Source organism: Solanum verrucosum, unplaced genomic scaffold (genome assembly GCF_900185275.1).
Source record: "Solanum verrucosum unplaced genomic scaffold, falcon-dt-bn FXZP01000205.1, whole genome shotgun sequence".
Classification (NCBI taxonomy): domain Eukaryota; kingdom Viridiplantae; phylum Streptophyta; class Magnoliopsida; order Solanales; family Solanaceae; genus Solanum; species Solanum verrucosum.
Window position 1 is genome coordinate 2,022,119 of NW_026019950.1, and position 21,272 is coordinate 2,043,390.

The following is a 21,272-nucleotide window of genomic DNA, read 5'->3' on the forward strand; positions in this document are numbered from 1 at the left end:
TCAACAAAAAAAGAAACAGAAATATTCATCTATATGAAATATACATCACATCACCTTCCTCATTCTTAGAATTAGTTTAAAAATAAAAACAATACAAATATAGATATGTAGATCGTAAGCTAAAACGCTAAAACTCATAAGTCCATCATATCCATTTTTTACTTTTGGCTTAATTACTTTTGCCTGAAAATAGGTGCTTAAAAGTTAAAAACATATTTTTGTCTTTCCCAAGCACCCAAAAAATACAAAAGAGTTTAAAAGTCAAAAACTATTAAAAATAAGTTAATCCAAACACTGATTAAATATTATGATTTCTTAATGGGTAATATATCATTCTAAGACCACAACATTTTATTTTTTGCTATAAATAGACATGAAAACTCATCAATTATGCATCACTTCATCATAAGAAAAAAAAAAATTAAAAAAAAAATACTCCACTAGTAATTAAGAAATGGAAGGTAAGTGATTAAGGAAGCATAGTGGAATTATGCTTATGATGGTGATTATGGCCTTAATTATTTGTGATCCAATTAGGGTAGAGAGTGCAGTTGGAATTGATATACATCCATGTACACTGCCTGCATGTATAGCAGCATGCCAGAAACTGTTGAAGGATAAATATAAAAGTGCGACATGTGCAACGGGACCTAAAGGAAAATATTGTATATGTTTGGGATAATGAACTATATATTATAATTATATATAAGTACTTTATTATAAAATTAGAAAATTCACTTTAATGAAGAAATGTTGGGTTTCTGTACTAGTTAGAATCTCATCAATAAAGTAATGTTGTTCGCAATTCTCCGTTATTTATAATGATACAAAACTTACGTTAATTAGAAATCGAAATATTTTTTCTTGTTTGAGTTTGACAACAAGTTAGTATTAATTAAATATCAATTTTTTAAACAACATTAAGTTAGTTTTCTCCTACCCGATAAATATATTTCTGTGTGATAATCGAACTAATTAATTAAGACCTCGTAAATGTGTGATTAAATATATGGCTATTTAAATTAGTAAGAATTGGTGTTTATACGCCAGTTTTTGTGCGAGTTTTTATTTTGAGTTAACTCATAAAATTTCTCCTTTAGTCCAAAATTAAACCAGAAAGAAACATTAATTATTTTTTCCATTCACTTACTTCTGTCTAAGAAGATATATAGTCATTAATTTTTAATCATATAAGGAAGAGTTATATAAGAGTAGTTTAGTCAAATAAATTTCTTATAATTAATGTTATTAACTGATTTTTAATGGGTATGTGATTACTCTTCTATCTCAATTTATGTGATGGTGTTTGATTGAGTACGAGTGCAAAATGAAAGAATATATATATATATATATATATGTTGACAACGCGTGATCATCTAAAAAAGATAATTTATCATTTATTTTCTATAAATCACCTTATGAATAAAATGAAAAATTTTAAAATTAAATTATTTGAAAATATAAAGTTTATATTGTCAACTCATCGAATAATTAACACCTGTATTTTTTAGAAACTCCTACCTTTTTTGCTTTTATGGTGACTCGAACCCATTCCTATACTTTTGTAAACCCAAAAGGTATATTTTTTTTCTTTCTATTAAGCTAGTCGTACGTATCTTTTGGGGCCATAATCAAGAGAGTAATCACCTGAATCTTAGATTAGGAACACTATTTAATCTAATATTCCTTTTCCAAATTTGCAAAAGAGAGACAAAAACAGAAATTGCCATTTATTCACTATAGTTGTGTATGTATACGATTGGACAGTTTACTAAACCTAATTAATAAATTAAAAAACAATTTTAATGTTGTCCAAACTCCAAAGCAGTGCCGGCTCTTGCCTATAAAATTTTAGGCATTGGCCTGAGGCCCCCAATTTTTGGGGGCCTCAAATTTTTATAAATAAAAAATTATGTATTTTAACCCCATTAAATAGAAGAAATTAAGGAAATATTGTTTTGAATTCTTATATTTTCTTCGTTAACACTCACATTATTTATCCTTTGTAACTCTTTTTGCACTCTATTTCTTCAAATCTTTGATAGTTAGAGTAATACATTCTCAAAAATATAAATCAATAGTCGAAAAGTGTTGAACAAAATGCATTACAAATTGTTTTTTTTAATTTATTTGTTAATTTTCATATTAAAGTAGGTATACCAAGTTATCAACTTTTTGAATCAAATTCTATGATTCTAACTCTTATCTTTAAAGTTTATCAACTTATTACTTATAAAATTGTGTTAATAATTCATATAATAATTGTCTCAATAAAACGATGTTTTTCAATGTTGAATTGATAAAATCTTACTTAAAACTAATAATTAAAAAAATAAGTGTTTGAAAAATCATTTATATAAAAGATATTAAGTAGTAATTTACGTCTAGAAATTTAGAAAAATAAATAGATATAGATAAAATTTATATAGATTTTAGGCCTCTAATAAAAATTTCGCTTTAGGCCACAAATTATGTTGAGCCGCCCCTGGTCCAAAGGTCACTTTAATCTCCAATCTGCTACCTTATTGGACACAAATTATATTAACATTATAAATGATACATGCCTAGTGGAATATGATACATCATATCTTTTATTTATTTATTTTTAATACTAAGATACGAATACAATATTATGGACTGCATTTAAATATTGAGTTACCTACTTGATGGGAAATCATCGGACTACAATTTTTTTTTTTACTATAAATAGAAATTCATTCATATGCAGAACTTGTAATTATCAATATGAGACTTTGTTTACACCCCTCGATACATCTTTTATGTACCCCTTCTCCTACCCCCACTTCAACTAACTTTTTAAAATACATCACCTAATAACTTTTTAGATGAAAATTTCATTTGTTTGTGTGTGGGGGGGTAAAATGAGGTCCACAACTAACTACAAAACAACACCTGCATCCAACCACATTTTTTCTTACTTAAATTCTCAAAGATACGTTTTTTCATTTTAAGAATTTCCAAATCTCTTGATGTTCCTCCAACCATAAAAAAGAGTGGTGGGTGCTCCATTTCATTTCCAAATCTGAAAACGAGGAGACATTTATATAATGAACTTTTTCTCCTTTTTAATTACTTACATATGATTGGATTAATTAGAGTGCTAATATATCATAGTACATAAAGCCTTTTCACCTAACCCCACTAATTAGGAATAATCGCCCAAATGTTTGCTCCTTATTGGACATAGCTTATAATAACATAGGATGGAAATAAGGCAAGTGCGATGCATACTTCATAAATCTTTGTCTAGATGTGTCACATCACTCTTCCACGCAGGTGAGGCTTTGATAACAATTTTGATTTTTTTATTAACATGTTATTGATTCTTAACAGTTTGAGATTATTTTAGCAGATTAACTCATAACCCGATAGTAAATTAAATAATTATATATATACCATTTTGTATATAAAGAAAGACCCTAACTTAGAAATTAATTTTCTACTTTTATTTCTGTCTGTCTCAAACTGTTGGTTATTCTACAACGAAAAAGTGTTTGCTTTTGAGCAAGAAGCAATTTGTGGACTCATGTGCATAGTTCATTTGGTTTGTCACCTTGTTTCTAAGTGATTTTCGATATTTTTTTTGTGTCAAATTTTAATGGTTAAACTAATAACCGAACCGATTAATAACCAATATCTTTATAATGATTTAGCATGTCTACAAACCGATAATCAATAAGTCAAATTGATAAATTTTAAAACCAAACTGAATAGACGGATACGTAACCCCTAATTCTACGTACAAACGGAGGAAGAAAAAGCTTATTCATGTGAAATAAAAAAAAAGGCAAGTATTATACTCAAATGTGCCCTTTTGACTTGGCCTCATTTTACATTTATGCCCTTCAACTTTGGGTGTTTACAAGTTGACACTTAAAATGTATAAAGTTGAACAAGTAAACACATGAATCCTACGTGGCATAATACATGTAGGACACCACGTAGGACGACACAGATTGTCGGATGCCACGTAAGACATGTGTGTCTATTTGTTCAACTTTATACAAGTTTAAGTGTCTACTTGTGCACATCCAAAGTTTGAGGACATAAATGTGATTTAAGCCCAAGTTAAAGGGAATATTTATATATTAAGTAAAAAAAAAGAATTAGTTTTAAATCAATATAAATATACATATATAAATGTAAGACTAGATTACATTATAATGGGTTGGATTTAGTTAAACAATATGATTTCTTAATGAGGAATATATATCATTGGACCACTACATCTTCTTCTCTTTTCTTTTTTCTTCTATAAATAGACATGAAAACTCACCTATTATGCATCAGTATTTCATAAGAAGAAGAAAAAAACAATTAGTAAGAAATGGAAAGTAAGGCATTAAAGAAGCAGAATGGAGTTATGCTAATGATGATAATTATGGCCTTAATTATTTGTGATCCAATTAAGGTGGAATGTGCTTTTGGAATTGACATAAATCCATGTACACTTCCTGCATGTATAGCAGCATGCCAGAATATATTGAAGGAGAAATATCAAAGTGCGACATGTGCAACGGGGACTAAAGGAAAATATTGTGTATGTTTAGGATGATGATATATCATATATATAATTATTAACTACCTTATTGTAAAATTAATAAGTGAAAAGGGCATGTATGTTGGGTTTCTGTACTTGTAATAGTTTAGAATCTTATCAATGAAGTAATGTTCTTTGTGATTCTCTGCTATTTTCTTTTCTGTTTCGAGAAAATAAGTAGAAGTATCTCTATTTATAATACTACGAAACTTTGCTTTATAACAAGAATCGAAAAATCTATTTATGTTTGAATTTGATGACAATCTATTAAATAAAAATATCAAAATATCAAATTCTAAATAACTTTAAATTAGTTTACCCCTACCCGATAAATCTATTTCTGGGTGATAAATCAAAATTAATTAACTAAGACCTCGTTAATGTGTAGACAATTATGTCATCTTTGTTCGAAATGTTGGTAAAAATCAGTGTTTTATAAGGCTTTTTTGGGGTGAGCTTTAGGGTGGGACACTAGTAAAAATGCATCAGGGCGATCTGTGGGGGTTAAAGTGTGAGTTTAGGGCGTTGGACGAGTTTTTATTTTGGAAAGTAAGCGCGGAAAATTTCTCCTAATTAATATAAAAATTACTAAATAAGTCCTTAAATAAATACCAAATAAACATAAATTTAACTTCTTGTCGAATTTTAAGAAGTTAGGGGAAAAAGGTGAAATTTACTCATGAACTATTCAAAATGAGTCAGTTTTATTTTATGTTATATTTTTCATTCAAAAATACCCTTGTCATTATATTTTTTACTCAAATATGCTCTCCAACTAGCCACCCTGTCACTTCGGAGACATCTGATTAAAATTGAAACGATACAAAAAAGATTAGCTTGACACTATCAAAGGATAACACGCACAAATCGCGAAATGGTTCAAACTAGCTAGCCACCCTCGATATCGTAATATTCAGGCCATCAACGAAGTATCAAATAACACCTGCAATATTTCGTCATATCTCATTTTTATACTTAAGATTAGCAACTCAAAAGATACATTTATTTCTTTAAAGCTAAGTCCTTATCTTTTGGGGCCATAATCAAGAAAGTATTCCCATGAATCTTATAGATTAATTAGTGCTCCATTAATTGATTTTCCAAATTTGCAAAAGAGAGACAAAAACAGAAATTTCCATTTATTCACTAGTTGTTAATATGATTGGACAGTTTGCTAAACCTAATACACAAATTAAAACACAATTATAATGTTGTCCAAGGGTCACTTTAATCACCAATCAGCTAACCCCCATCTAATTAGGAATCTCCAAAACGTTGATTCCTCATTGGACACAAATTATTATATTAAGTTATTAACATAAGCTAGTGGGATATCGATCATGATACTTCATATCTTAATTATTTTTGTTTAATACTAACACAGGAATACAATATTATGAGCTGCATTTAAATATTGAGTTACCTACTTAATGGGAATCATCAGACTACTAAATTTTCCCTATAAATACACGTGAAAATTCATCGTTATATATCCAGTGCTTATAAGGAAAGAAACTTAGAAATTAGTAGTAGTACTTAATTAAGGCAATGAAGAAGAGTAGTGGATTTATGCTAATGATGGTGATTATGGTGTTAATTATTTGTAATCCAATTAAGGTGGAGAGTGCAATTGGGATTGACATAAATCCATGCACAGTTCCAGCATGTGTAGCTGCTTGCAAGAAAGTTTTGAAGGCCAATTACCAAAGTGCGACTTGTGCCACGGGACCTAAAGGAAAATATTGCATCTGCTTGGGATAATGATACCATAAGCTGGCTAGTGTGTACTCCGTTTTATTTTATATACCAATGTAAGAAATAATGTCGTATAAAATGAAACAGACGAAGTAATATTTTGAATAAGGTTCCTTCCAAGTTCCACGTCACTTAGAAAGGAAGGCATAATGTTGTGTTTTATTTAGTGTGCTAATATTAAGCTAATTGCTATTAGGTATATATATCTATTACTAATATTATTGGGTTTTAGTCCAAGTATCTCTCTTCATCAGTGTAATGTAATCTAACCACTACTTCCAATAAATAAATAAAAAAAGTTGCTCAGCTTTTTTCTGAATGTTGGCAATAAGTTCTTCTCATATCATTTTTTGTTGATCTTGGGTTTGTTTGGTCCCTAGAAGAATATTCTTTATGATAAGTGTTCTCCATAAGTATTAAGTAGTATATAAATCTAGTCTTATTTGGTCGTAAGTAACAACAACATACCCAATACAATCTCACATGCAGGGATGGGGAGAGTAGAATGTACACATACCTTACCACGGGGAGGTACATAAGTTGTTTCTGAAAGACCCTCACACAAGGGAAGAGGAAGGAGATAGTGAAGAAAACATAGTAAGGAACAAGGAAACGGTGCAAAGTAATTAATGTGAAATGCTATAGTTAATAATGAAGTTTAGAAAAAGGAGTGCAATTCAAGCGCGGACTCTTCACTTTTGATGCCGCACCCGTGTCGGACTCTCCAAAAATGCACTACTTTTGGCAAATCCGACACGCACCAGTTGAAATTTTTGAAGAGTCCGAGCAACATAGAATTCAACTGAACTGCAGAAGTAAGCACCTGAAGTATAAACCAGGCCAGCACATATTGACAATCATCATCAGGAGAATATCTGAAGAAGCTAACTAATGGTGAGTTCTCTACAACAACACTGTATATGCAATTCAAGAAACGTCAAGTTATATGCTGCTGGTGCTGCTTTGAGATTTAACCGAAGCATGATCCCTCCATCTAGATACCCCGGAATTAAATATCTTCTGCAAGACGTCCATTCTCTCCGTAACTAAAGACTCTTCTAGATCCTTCATTTGGCCATGCTGCTTCTCCATCATCAGGTTCAGAGCTTCAACATGTTTCATTTTGCGTTTCAACTTCTTCACCTTCATAAAAGTAGAAAGAAAAATAAGCCAAGCCAAGCCAACCAAGGATATTGAGGGAAGAACTGAAGTACCATGAACTTTAGAAGCTAGAAATGAGAAGATGTACAGAAGCAGAGGATAACAAGGCAGAAGTGTTGAGACTTCTCCAAACATGATGGAAGCTCTTGGGCTCTTTTCCTGACCCTTCTATCATTTATTTTTGCTTTTTTCGAAAAAACTTGTTCCATTTCTTTCCTTTCACCCTGAAGTTTGTTCTAAGTTCACCATTAGTATAAGCGAAACCATAAACTCACCTGTGCTTCAACCAAAGTAGAAACCAGATATTCTATTTCTCTCTCTTCCTGATTGGCCAACAATTTGGCATGAGCAGCAGCAGCACCTATAGCAGTAGCAGTTGCGGCCCTCATACGTAAAGTTAGTGATATACTATTCCTCTGAGAGACTTCCACTTCTGTTTCTGCAAGACAATGGAATCACAAAGTTAATTAGTCCATGCAGATAGGATGGCAATGAGGCGGGGCAGGGCAAACCCGCGAAGATACCAACCTGCCCCGCATATTTTTTTTTCTTTCTTAACTAAGTTTGACATTAAAAAAAAATTGTCTTTTCACCATGTTGCAACAACAAAATGAAACATCTATTAATTTCATGTGACTCTATAACAATTAAATTGATTAATTTTGCTTGGAACTTTGCAGTGCAAGGCTGCTAAACCAAAAGTTTATCATCATTATGAAGAGAACTTCAAAGTTCTCAGGCAGATCTAGTGATGGCAAATGGGCGGGTTGAAAATGGGTAATAATTCAACCCACCCATATTTGATATGGGTAACAAATGGGTTGGGTAAAATACTAGTTTACCCATATTTTCATGAGTAAATAGTACTCTACTTAAGAATTCAACATGGAGAAAATATTTTAGTCTTTTTTTAGATGAAAAATGTTGAAAATGCTTCATTTAGTTTTATTGGGGTAAAAGTCAAAAAAAAAAATCCTAACTTTTCAATATAAAATAAATTTATGTAATAACAAGGGGAAAATATTTTTAATTTCAAAGTAAATGAATAGTTGCAGTTTAGGACTAAAACATGCTTAATGCACTTTAAGCAATGTCAATACTAATACGTGATTTGCTTATTTTACACTATAATTTATTATCCAATATAAAATTAAACAAATAAAAAAATATAATTATAATTAACAAAAGAAATGTACATTTAACATATATATTTTTGGAGGACCAAAGACTTCATATTTTCAATTATAGAGAAAAATAATTAGTTTTATAGAAGAACATAAAAAGGAGGGATAAGGGTCTGAAAAATACCCCAACTTTGGTCGGATTTGTTGTTGCGATACTAAACTTTCATAAGGACCTATTACCTCTCTAGACTATTTAATACCGTATTTTTTACCCCCTGAACTATTTAATAGTGTATTTTAAAGGTATATATGTGTCCACGTGGACACATTACTATTTATAATTTTGCATTATTTTTTATGTCCACGTGGGCAAATATATATGTTTAAAATGCGGTATTGTCCTCGTGAAAGTTTAGTATCGCAACAGCAAATCCGACCAAAGTTGGGGTATTTTTCAAACCCTTATCCCTAAAAAGGAAGAAGAGAAGTTACAATTTTTTTAGTGATATCATGAATTTTGAGTGAATTAAAGTTAGAAGCTTAACCCATTTGGCTAATTCATACATACCCATATTTTACCCATAGTTTACCCATATTTTTATGGGTTGAATATGGGTATCAACCCATATTTTACCCATGTAAAAAGTCACTCATCCAATCCATTAAAATATGGGCTGGTCGCTAAAATGTGGGCTCATTTTACCGGCACTAGGCAGATCATTTAAAAAGTTCTTTCTGTTATCAATTAACAAACAGAAATCCTTGCTAAACAAAAATCCCACATTTTAATTGGTGAAACAAAAAGAATTATTTGACTCGTGCACAAATTGTTTCTTCTAAACTAATGGAAGAAAGCGCAAAACATATATTATGAGATGGAGTTGAAATTTCTGCAACCCACACACACCCACCCGCACTACATCCCTTAAAAAAAGTTTCAACCCTCCCCACCCCACAAAAAGCCAAACCCACCCCGCCCCATTGTCATCCTACATGCAGACTATGATAGAAGGAAGAGGAGGGAGCTGTGGTGGAGCTATCAGGTATAAGGGGGATGTATGAGGGACCTTGGGAAATCTGTGGTGACTATAATGTCACAAGGTATCCGGCAGATAGAACAAAGTGTCACAGGATCTCTGGTGCAATGACTGAATTTTCAACATGGATTGATGATCTTGAGTTTTCTGGATCCTCCCTTGTTTGGAGGATTTTACACTTGGAGAAGGGGGGAAATCACACGAGTGTTTCCAGAACCAACAGGTTTTTGTATCAACAGAATGGGAGGAAATTTTTCTTTCGATCAAACAGAATTTGATGCCAAAATAGGATCAGATCACAATCCTATCATATTGAATTGGTGGTGACTGGGACTCTGGGAGTTCAAGCATTACTTTAAATTTGAAAACCAGTGGTTGGAAGTTGAAGGTTTCAAGGATAAAAAGAAGATATGGTTGAGCTCTTTCTCAGTGTTTGGCAGACCTACTTATGTGCTAGCCACAAAGTTGAAACTTCTTAAAGGGAAGTTGAAATGGATGAATTGCTAAATCAAATTATGAATCTGGAGAACATTCAAGATCAGAGGTCTCTGATGATGAACTACTTCAAGAAACTCAACTGGCTATGGAGTTGGAAGAAGTAGCCAAAAGAGGTCTCTGATGATGAACTACTTCAAGAAACTCAACTGGCTTGGAGACACAGATCTAAGGTGCAGTGGCTGAAGAATGGTGATGAGAACACTAAATATTTCCACAGAATAGCAAAAGCCCACAAAGGTTCAATACCATAGACTCACCGGAAGTTGATGGAGTTTTAATTACTGACCCTGCTGAAACAAAGGATCCATCCAGAATTTTTAACAGAAGTTATATAAGGAGACTGAAGGGTGGAGACCTTGATCTTCATTTACAAGGGGCAACAGTTATCTCTAATGAATATCAGGAGTGGCTTCAAAGAGAATTTGTACATGAGGAAATTCTTGAGAGCATAAGACTGCCTCAGATAAGGCACCTGGCCCAGATCGTTTTCCAATGAGCTTCTTCCAGAGTATTTGGGATTTGTTGAAGGAGGACATCAAGAACACTTCACAATATTTCCATTCTCATCAAGTGCTTGAGAAAAGCTTTGATAATGCTACTTATGTAGCTCTCATTCCAAAGAAAGTAGGGTCAACAAATTTAAGAGACGTTAGGCCAAGAAGTCTCATCAGTGGGGTCTACAAGATCATTACAAAAATCTTGGCAGAGAGACTGAAGAAGGTGGTGAGCAATTTAGTCAATAAACATCAGATGGCCTTTATTAAGGAGAGACAAATTGGATGCAGCTCTCATTGCTAGTGAATGTGTGGACTCAAGGTTGAGAGGTGATCTCTCTGGTGTCATGTGTAAGTTGGATATAAAGAAAGCCGATGACCATGTAAACTAGAATTTTCTGATGAACATCCTCTGACAGATAGGTTTTGGAGATAGATGGATGAAATGGATTGCTTTTTGCATTAAATATGTTAAGTTTTCAGTGTTTGTTGATGGAGAACCTGTATGTTTTTTTCGTTCTAGTTATGGAAGGATTCAACAGTATTATGAGGGTTGCATTACGAAACAGATGGTTGACAGGATAAGATTGAATCCACGGGGAGTGAAAACCTGGAGATCTGTCATCTGTTTATGCCGCTACAACAACATACGTAGTATATTCCCACAAGTTGGGTCTGGGGAAGGTAGGTGTACACAGACCTTACCCCTACCTTTGTGGGTAGAAGAGGTTGTTTTCAATAAACCCTCGGCTCAAAAAAATCGTTTATTGGAAAATGATTTAAAAGAAATGGAAGAGTAGAAGTTGTGATGAAAATATTGAAGAACGAGAAGTACTTACCGTACAAATATTAAAGATAACCAAAGTAAAAGAAACATCAATAGTAATAAAATCGAACCGTAAGAGAATGCTAGCATAATGGTAATAATACTGATAAAGGAACAAATAGATGCTCCAGACTAGGCTAGAACCCTGCTCTACCACTGTAAAGAGAGAACACTCTACAACCTACTAACTGTTTACCCTAATCTTCGACCTCAATGCTCTTTTATCTAGGGTCATGTCCTCGGTGAGTTGAAAATGTGTCATGTCCTATCTAATCATCTCTCTTCAAACCTATCACCACTAACCTCTCACACCTCCTCATTGAGGCATTTGTGCTCCTCCTTTTTATATGTTCGAACCATCTCAACCTTGCCTCCTGCATCTTGTCCACCACAGCGGTTACTCCCACTTTGCTTCATATATCTTTGTTCCTAATCACGTCTCTTCAAGTATATTTGCATATCCATCTAACCATCCTCATTTCAGAGGGCCTTAGCTATCCTCATCTTCTGAATGTGCGAGTTCTTGACTAGCCAATGTTCCACCCCGTACAACATGATCGGTTTAACAACCCCTCTATAGAACTTACCTTTACATCTCGGTGATGTGTTCTTATCAAATAGGTCAGCGAATGTGAGCCTCCATTTCATCCACTCTGCTCTAATACGATGTGTGACATTCTTGTCGATCTCCCCATTCCTTTGATTATAGCCCTAAGATACTTGAAGCTTCCTCTCTTGAGGATGACTTCCATATCAATCCTCACTTTCCCATCTGCCTCCAGTGATGCAACACTGAATGTGCACTTCATGTACTTTGTTTTAGTTCTGCTCACCTTAAAGCCTTTAGATTTTATGGTTTGTCTCCATATCTCCAGTCTATCATTAACTCTTTTGCATGTCTTGTAGATCAATACTTTGTCCTCTGAATAACATACACCATGGTAAGTCCTCTTAACTATGTAGATCATCACAAACTTAATAGTTAATACACCAACAAAAACATGGTTAATTGGATGGATTAAACTAATTAAGAGAGAAAAGGAAATGAGTGAAATCAACCCCACCAACCACGCCTGACCTTACTAGCGTGGAAAATTGAGGTACCTCCAACTGCCAACTCGAAAGGTTGACCCCACAAGCGCAAACCACTGCTTTTAAAACCGTCCTTTTCTCCAAACAAAATAAAAATTATTTCTCACTCCACCATCAGCATTCTCTCCACACATTTGTAATGCTCCTACCACTTCAAACAACCATTCCCACAATTCTTGGCAAATTCGAACCGTTCTTCCTCGGCTTTTCAACCAATTTTATTTGTGGTAATCCACTTACTACAGTTGAAGTGGAAAAAATAAAAGATCAAACAGTCTTATAATCCCTTGTCACAATTTTCGGGAATTCCTTCTCTTCAGTCACCCTTGTTAGGAACTTGTATTTTCTTTGGTACAACTAGATGATGCAGATGGCATTGTGATATATTTTGAGCCAATGATCGAGCAAATCATATTCATCAGACTGATGCTGCTGGTTTTTGAAGCATCATCTGGCCTGAGTGTCAACCGGAGGAACTAGGAAGAGTAGTATTTTCCCAAACAAGAAAATTGGCCCAAGTGCAGGTTCTGGCTAATATACTGGACTGCAAAGTAGAATACTTCCCAACTTTCTATCTTGGCATGTCACTAGGGAACAATCATAAAGCCTTGGAGATCTGGAATGGTACAGAGGATAAAACTGAGAAAGAGATAGAAAACACAATATCTGTCTTTAAGGGGGGGGGGGACTTACTTTGATCAATCTTGTCCTAGTCTCCTGGACTCAATACCAACTTATGTAATGTCCTTATTCCCTTTACCAACCAAGGGGATGAAGAAACTTGACAAATTGAGGAGGGACTTTCTATAGCACGGCAGTAAGGAAGGCGGGGGTATAACCTAGTGAACTGGCAAACAACTCAGCTGACCAAAGAGTAGGATGGGCTGGCAATTAGAAATTTGAGGCTACAAAATACTAGTTTCCTAATGATGAAGTGGTTGTGGACGCCGACGTATAATTGTGAAGATCAAGCCTTATTGAAAGAAGTCATCCAGTGCAAGTATGGGCAGACAAGTTAGCCTTCTAGACATCATTTGCGAGGCAGATGTCTAGTTAGCCTTTTTAGTTGGTCCAAATTGACCCCTGTAAATAATTTAGAACTCTTCTTGGATTTTGTTAGCTCTATAGCTTAGAAAGAGGCTACAAATCCTTTTTTTGTGAGCTTAACTGATCTATGCTTGTAAAGCTTGCATCTTCTTGATGCCTTGAAATGAATCTACTTACTTCATCAAAAAAAAAAAAAGTATGGGCAGACAAGCACTTGCTACACAAAAATGGTAACCAACACCTATGGAGTAGGGGTATTGAAACCAGTCAGAGCCCTGTGGACAAATTTGGAAGTAAACACTTGCATTAAAGAGGGCAATGGTAGAAGGATTGGTTTTTGGATGGAGGCCTGGAATGGTCAGTCTGCTATAAAGGATTCATATCCTGATTTATTCTTACTGTGCAACAACCCAGGTGCTATTGTATATGGATGCTGAAGCCCTCAAGTAAAGAATTTAAGTTTCCGAAGGTATTTGAACGACTGGGAGATAGAAAGAGTGGCAGATTAATTGAAGGGCATTGAAGGTTTCATAGCCACCCCTACTGAGCATGAGAAGTTGAAATGGAAACATAGCAGTGATGGAGCTATTTCTGTCAATAGAGTTGTTAGAATAGGAATAGGTTTATACAATCCTATTAGAATAGGAATAGGTTTACACAATCCTATTAAAATAGGAATAGGTTTATACAATTCTATTTAGTAAAGGAATAGGAATAGGAATAGTAAATAGTATCTTACTTGGTAAAGGATTGTATTCTAGTGTCTATAAATAGGATCTCAATGTAATAATGTAGACACAACAACAATTCAATAATATTTTTCTCATATATTTCTCACATGGTATCAGAGCATCTAAAATCTTAGTAGAAAATCAAAGAGTTTCCACTGCCGGTGGGTGGCACCCATATATGTTGCCTGTCTGGCCAATGATTATGTTAGCAAAAGTTGGGTCACCACCATGTATCTTTCATGTGACTATTTTCTCATATCTAATTTGTGTAGCACTGTGTCATCATTCCAGTGACTACTTTTTCATATATAATTTGTGTAGCACTGTGCCATCCTTCGGTGACTGACTTTTTTTGCATATCTGATTTGCGTAGCACCGTGCATCTCTCCGAACTACTTTTCATATTTAATTTGTGTAGTACCGTGGATTTTTTCAAACTATTTCCCCATATCTGAGTTGCATAGCATCACGTGTCTTTTCAGTGACTCCTTAGATTTGATTGCATAGTTCCATTCGTCTTTCCGGTGACTCCTCAAATCTAATTTACATAGGGTTGTGCCATCATTCCAACCCTACCCGTATAATTTTTCTTTTTCAGTAGGGTCGTGCCATCATTCCGACCCTACCCATATTATTTCTCTTTTTCAATGAGGTCGTTCCATCAATTTGAACTATCATATATAATTTCTATTTTCTAGTTGGGTCATGACATCATTCCGACCATACCCATATAATTTTATTTTTTAGATTATGACCACTTTTAGCCATCAAATCTAATGCTCCGACATATGAGCATGTTCTGGTCAATTTTTTGGTGACTTTCTTGTTTAATATCAACTCGTCTATTGATTCCAACAAGATCCATATACTTTATACTAGATTTTGAGCACTTTGTTGCTCAGGGGGAGTTTAAAAGTCTTGTATGTCGATTATGTGAGTGACTTTATGGTCTGAAACAGTCTTTGCAAGTTTGGATTGGGAAGTTCAACACTGTAATTTTATCGCTCTGTGTTTTATCCACATTATGCATCAAATTCAGTATTTCATGAGAAGATTAAGCACGTTGAGATTGACTGACATTATGCATCAAATCCAGTATTTAATGAGAAGACAAGCACATTGAGATTGATTGTCAATTTTGTGACTGATCAACTTGCAGATATCTCACCAAGCCCCTCAAGCCCCTCGTTGGTCCTCGTATTAATTACATATGTAACAAGCTAAGGTACATGAATTGTATGCACTAGCTTGAGGGGGAGTATTAGAATAGGAAAACGTTTATACAATCCTATTAGAATAGGAATAGGTTTACACAATCCTATTAGAATAGGAATAGGTTTATACAATCCTATTAGAATAGGAATAGGTTTACACAATCCTATTAGAATAGGAATAGGTTTATACAATCCTATTTAGAATAGGAACACAAATAGGAATAGGAATAGTAAATAGTATCCTACTTGGTAAAGGATTGTATTCTAGTGTCTATAAATAGGATCTCAATGTAATAATGTAGACATAACAACAATTCAATAATATTTTTCTCATATATTTCTCACAAAGAGTGTATTAAAAGAGCACCAACGGGCAGGAAATGGGCAACCCAGAACTTTGGAGGAAAATCTGGAAAATCATAGCACCAATTCAAGTAAAATGTTTCACTTGGTTGATAGCAAAGAGGGCTTGCCAACTCATGAAGTGCTCCAGAAAAGGGAGTTCCCTGTAGTCTCTCTTTTTCTGTGCAATGAAACAGGGGAAACAAACAACCACTTGTTTCTCCGTTGTAGATTCACAGCTCAGATATGGGCATTTTTCTATAGCCTCAAAAAGGTTAAATGAACCATGTCAGAGCACATCTACTGAGTTGAGTTGTTGGTGTGTGTGTGTGAGTGTGTGTGTGGGGGGGGGGGGGGGGGACAAGAGTCAAAAGAAATGATGGAGAATTATTCCTTCATTTATTTGGTGGTCAATGTGGAAAGAAAGGAATGGAAGGTGTTTTGAAGATAGGTCCAATTCTGTCCAGAAAGTGAAATGGAATGTATAATAGTTTTTTTATTTTTGGTGTAAAGAACAATGTATAGAAGAAGTAGATCTACTTATAGAATTTCCAGGAGCACTGTAACTAGTCTTTCTTTTGTTTCTCTTTATCTTTCTTTTGGAGGTCTCCAGCATTAAGGATATGCTGAGGAATACAACAGTACCAGTTTCCTTATAAAAAAAAAAATCATAACCACATTTACATGTGGATACATGACTGCAGGTGATCACCATGAACAAAACTTTTAGCAGTTGCTGCAGTCTGATACTTGGATTGGAAGTTAAAGACACAAAATGATGCCTATCATGGAAAATACCTGATCTGGCGTGCTTTTCTTCCCCTTCAGCACCTACAACTTGACTTGTCCTGAAAATAAGACAATTCACTTTCATGCTAAAAGAGAAACTAAATGTATAACTCTGTAATGATAATTAAGCCAAGACATAGCTATAGCAAGATACAAACATAAGCATGGTGAACATACATAACAGAGAATTATACAGGATGAACTGCACAAAGACTGAACAAATTTGCACAAGAAGTCGATAGTACATACTCTCTTTGTCCCATATTATTTATCACCTTTACACTTTTTTAAACAATTGAAGAAAAGAGATCCTGATGTACTGTTCAAAATTACCCTCTCTAAATTATTATTAAGGAAGCCCAATATATTCACATGTTCTAAATAGCTTATAAAGGGAATGGTACTTCTGGAATAGAACTAACCATTTCTGGAAAGGAGACAGATAGACTGACATCTGCAAACGGATGGAGTATTCTATATATATATATCCCGACAAAAAAGGACACAGGGAGTACTAATTACCTCTCTGTCTCACTGATATCAGCAATTGATCCCAATCCATTATCATCTCCATCAAAAATGTCCGTTGAACACTGATTCTCATAGCAAAGGGCTGTAACAGCAGCCTCAGCTGCAGATGCTGTGATATGTGGACCAACAGCACCAGAAATGTGAGCTACCTGAAGATTACAGACCACGTATCGTTTACAAGACCAATAAATACTGGAAGTGGGATTAAGCAAGATGACCTCAAGACCAAATTCCCATCACGTTTCAGTAATTTACTTACCAAACCGCAAATCTAACTTTTTTTTCCACATCTTAGAATGTTTAAAACAGTCACAAAAAATCCATTTATAGCTGAGTCATAAAAGAAATAGTCCAATGTAACAGAAGCATGTGAACCTGTTTCATCAGGAAACTACTGTCTTCTGAAATTGGAGCCCTGCGTATTTTCTTGAGAGCAGGGGTTTCGCATTCAGCATTTCCATTCTGTTGACGCTCCTGGTTCTGCTCATGAGATTGATTTCCAGGAGTTTCTCGAGACTCACTTATTGCAGGTTGAGCTTGATCCACGCCCCTTACCTCACAATTCTTGTCCAAAAAATTAAGCTTTTTATGAATAGAACCAAGCATAAGATCCCCAAATGGCAACTGTATAAGCTTGGAGATACAATCCAGCTTACTCTTTGTTTTGACATTTTGAGTAACAAGATCCCAGTCATCACCATGCTTCAGTACAGATTCTAATAGGAGTAAAGTTTCGGCTTCCGTCCAGTTGGCTTTTGGATTCGCACCATCCATGAACTTGAATTCATCTGCAAATTTGCTCTTTTCATAATTACCACTTTTAAAACACTTCTCACATAAATTCGAGCTCGCATCCTGACAAAAACAAGAAAGAAAGTAATCTCAGCTGCTATTCTGAATATCTCGATTTTCAAATCTTGTAGATTTCAAGTTATTTTCATTTTTTTTAATTTTTTGGCATCATTAATAACTTAATTTTAGGAAAAAGGCATAAGTATGCCCCTGAACTATGACCGAAGTTCTAGGGACACACCTTTCCTTTTAACCCCCCCCCCCTCCCAAACTATTTTAAAGTGTAACAAAATATATCCTACAGTGCTAAGGTGGCACAAAGAGTGTTCTCACTCTCTTGGAGGCATGTGAAAGGAGAAAAATAAGTTAAAATCTGATAACTATGGGCACATATCCATTTTAATTGGACAACTTTTACAACTATTTAGTACACAAAATTGATTAACATTCAACTTAAGTTGATATCTTCTTAATTATTTTCCTTTCTTTCTTTGTGAATGAGTCAAATTTTATTATGTTCTCATTTTTTAGAAATACAATTAAGTTTCTCACAAGTTCACCGCGTACAGAAGTCGTCATCAAATTTTTTCCGGCATTTTTCCATCCATTGATTCTACTAATCATCTTCCTCTTTCTCACACACATACAAATCACACTTTTAAGAAAATGTTACACATGTAAAGTAAAAGAAACACAGATCTATAGACAAATCACAAAACTCCACTAACAAAAAACCTTCTCTCCACCGGGAAAAATGGAATCCTTCTCGATCACATTTGAAATAGCAAACTAAAACCTTTCTAACCACTTTGATAAGTTTGAGTTATTTTTCTTTCTCTAGACAATGGGTTATGCGAGAGAAAGCTTGATATTCATTTCGCTTGGGTTGTAAAGGACTGATCTTTGAAATGAATTTGGGTGAGGATTTAGTTAATTTAGAAGCGAAAATGGAGATAGAAATGATAACAAGAAGTAGAAAGTTGATTTTGGTGATGTTTTAACTGCCTGAGAAAGCTTGAGGGCCTTCCATGGAGATTTTGTTGCTACCAGTCAAAGGAAAGCAACAAAGAACGAAGAAGAAACGAGAAAAAAATGAAAAATAAAAGGGATAAAATGATGTGACAGGTGCATGTAATCCACAGCTTAATACAGATGTGACTATACGTTACAAAGGTGTGTTTATTAATTTTAAAATAGTTCAGGGGTAATAGGACCACTATAAAAATAAAGAGTGTCCCTAGAACTTTGGTCATAGTTCAAGAGGTACTTATGCCTTTTTCCTTAATTCTATACAAAACATATACTACCGATCAACTTGGAAAATCATCAATTTACTGACATACACATCTTATTTATTAAACGATCTAAAATGGAAAATACAGTAAGAAACTGACAAGCAAGTGCAAAACAAAGAAACGTGGTCTATGATTTGAAGAGGCAGCACCTTGTAAGGTTTTCTAAAACTAAAGGAACATTGATAAAGAAAGCTTTATCAGAGAGTATTTTGTTCCTAGAGGTTAAAGCTTAATAGATCTCCCAACAACTTTTTGTCTTTTGTTATATATACAATAGCGCCAACATTGACCTACAGAAAAGAGAAAACACAAAATCAAACTATACATTGCATCTCATCGTAAGATACGGAATTTGGGTACTTATCCATACATTTTCACAAACTTTGTGACTGGCCTCTCAACAAAGATTTTCTGCAACGGCTCACTTACTAAAAGCAAACAGAAACAAAATAAACAACCAGTTACCAAGTCCACAGGATACACAATGTTTTTACAAAATCAAATGGATCCACCATATCATGCTCTAATTCCTAATCATATAATTCTCGTGTCAATTTTGAGCTAAAAAGGCTATTTCTTGAACACCAAACTGTGCTTCTATCACTCTATAGCAATTAAAACATAGTATTAACTAGTAATCAAGTAAATAAGTAAAAGAGAAAAGAATGGAGAGAAATTGCACAAGCTAACTCACAAAATACCTTGCTGTACTCATAATGACCCGAAGCACACTGTTCTTTACAACTCACACAGACTACACTTTCCTTCTTCTGCTGCTCCACCAACTCCCCATAAACATCCAAATACGATGCCATAGGCGAAAACTTTAGTATATTATCCACAGTACCACCACCCCTACCCCTTCCACCACCTCTGTCACCTATGATAACCGGTGAAGGAACCGGGGCAAGGGGTTTCAAAGAATGAGGAGCTGCCACAACCCTAACCCCATGTGGGGCCCCTTCTTCAACCCTAATCCTCCACTTCTCATCCTCCTTATCCACTTCCGCTGGAGCGTCAATAGCAGCCGGCGTTTCAGCATTACTAGGGTCAAAATTAATCAAACCCCACTTCTCCAAAAAGGTAAACACCTTGTGTAGCACACTTATATCACCCACCAACGACTTCCGGATATCCGAAAACGAAAGCCTTCGAGTCGGATCCTCACGGTATGAGGTAATCATGTAGTCCCTGTACTCTTTGTAGATTCTGGGTGTCCTTGAAATCGAACTGCCATCAAAGAATTCTCGCAATGAAAGCCTTTCCACCTCATGTATGCTTTGCCAAGAAAACCAACCTTTTTTCAATTCACACAAAGAAAAATGCAGAAATTAGAGCTATTTTCAGACAAATAGAGAGAGAAGGGAATTGTGGGTTTAACTTACTGGTGTAACTAGGGATTGTATAAAGGTCGTGAGTGGGTTCATTGGAGGATTTATACAAGCGAGATGTGTCCATTGTTAAAACCTCTGCATTTGTTGAGTGGCGACGAGGAATTTCACCATGTAAAAATGATGCAAGCAGCCAGCAGAAGAGGTAGTGCACAAATTGCCCTTTTAGGACTCACTATTTAAAATATAGTCGGAGTTTATAAAAAAAAATTAACATTTAACCATGATATCGAATTGGGAAAAGGGTTAAAAATGCCCTTAACGTATTCCAAATGGTTCAAAAATGCCCTCCTTCCACCTTTTGATTTAAAAATGCCCTCAACATTTTTTTAAGGTTTAAAATTGCCCTTTTTTAACAGCCGGCTGACATGGCAAATGTTGAGTCATTAAATTAGACAAATGGCTTCATCTTATTGGTCCACCTATTTTTTTTAAATCCATCCCAACGACCCGACCCATCTATACTAAAAAAGACAAAAACCCACCCACAAACCCATTTACACATTAACCTAACATATCCTTGAACTCCATTTTAGCACGATTCTCAGCCATTTTTTTTGCAGCAGCCGCCGAGGATGAAGGTTTAGGGTTG

General features: G+C 34.7%; 1 protein-coding gene and 1 non-coding gene across 3 annotated transcripts; one reads left to right on the plus strand and one right to left on the minus strand.

Moving 5' to 3' along the window:
• The first annotated feature begins 5,346 nt into the window (after positions 1–5,346).
• LOC125814049 (U6 spliceosomal RNA) lies at positions 5,347–5,450 on the plus strand. Its single transcript, XR_007442102.1, has one exon. It is a non-coding gene; the product is annotated as a U6 spliceosomal RNA (small nuclear RNA).
• A 1,398-nt stretch (positions 5,451–6,848) lies between these two features.
• On the minus strand, positions 6,849–20,800 carry LOC125813685 (SWI/SNF complex subunit SWI3A). Of its 2 annotated transcripts, none has more exons than XM_049493137.1 (7): positions 20,675–20,800; positions 19,991–20,586; positions 17,578–18,057; positions 17,194–17,351; positions 16,681–16,730; positions 7,753–7,916; positions 6,849–7,459 (listed from the first exon to the last, which is right to left on the minus strand). In XM_049493137.1, exons 1-7 carry the CDS (start codon positions 20,745–20,747, stop codon positions 7,259–7,261), a joined length of 1,722 nt encoding a protein of 573 aa, XP_049349094.1. In that variant the 5' UTR covers positions 20,748–20,800; the 3' UTR covers positions 6,849–7,258. The 2 variants fall into 2 exon arrangements, with proteins under 2 accessions (XP_049349094.1, XP_049349095.1); XM_049493138.1 differs by having other exon boundaries at positions 7,753–7,910; positions 20,675–20,773.
• Positions 20,801–21,272: the final 472 nt, after the last annotated feature.

What these genes read in the sequence shown, in the direction of transcription:
- LOC125813685 (XM_049493137.1), bottom strand. Translation starts at nt 20,747, where the DNA reads ATGGACACATCTCGCTTGTATAAATCCTCCAATGAACCCACTCACGAC. An exon ending in TACAATCCCTAGTTACACCA is followed by an intron (nt 20,587 to 20,674) that starts GTAAGTTAAACC and finishes AATTGAAAAAAG; the next exon opens with GTTGGTTTTCTTGGCAAAGC. An exon ending in GATATCAGTGAGACAGAGAG is followed by an intron (nt 16,731 to 17,193) that starts GTAATTAGTACT and finishes TCTTATTTTCAG; the next exon opens with GACAAGTCAAGTTGTAGGTG.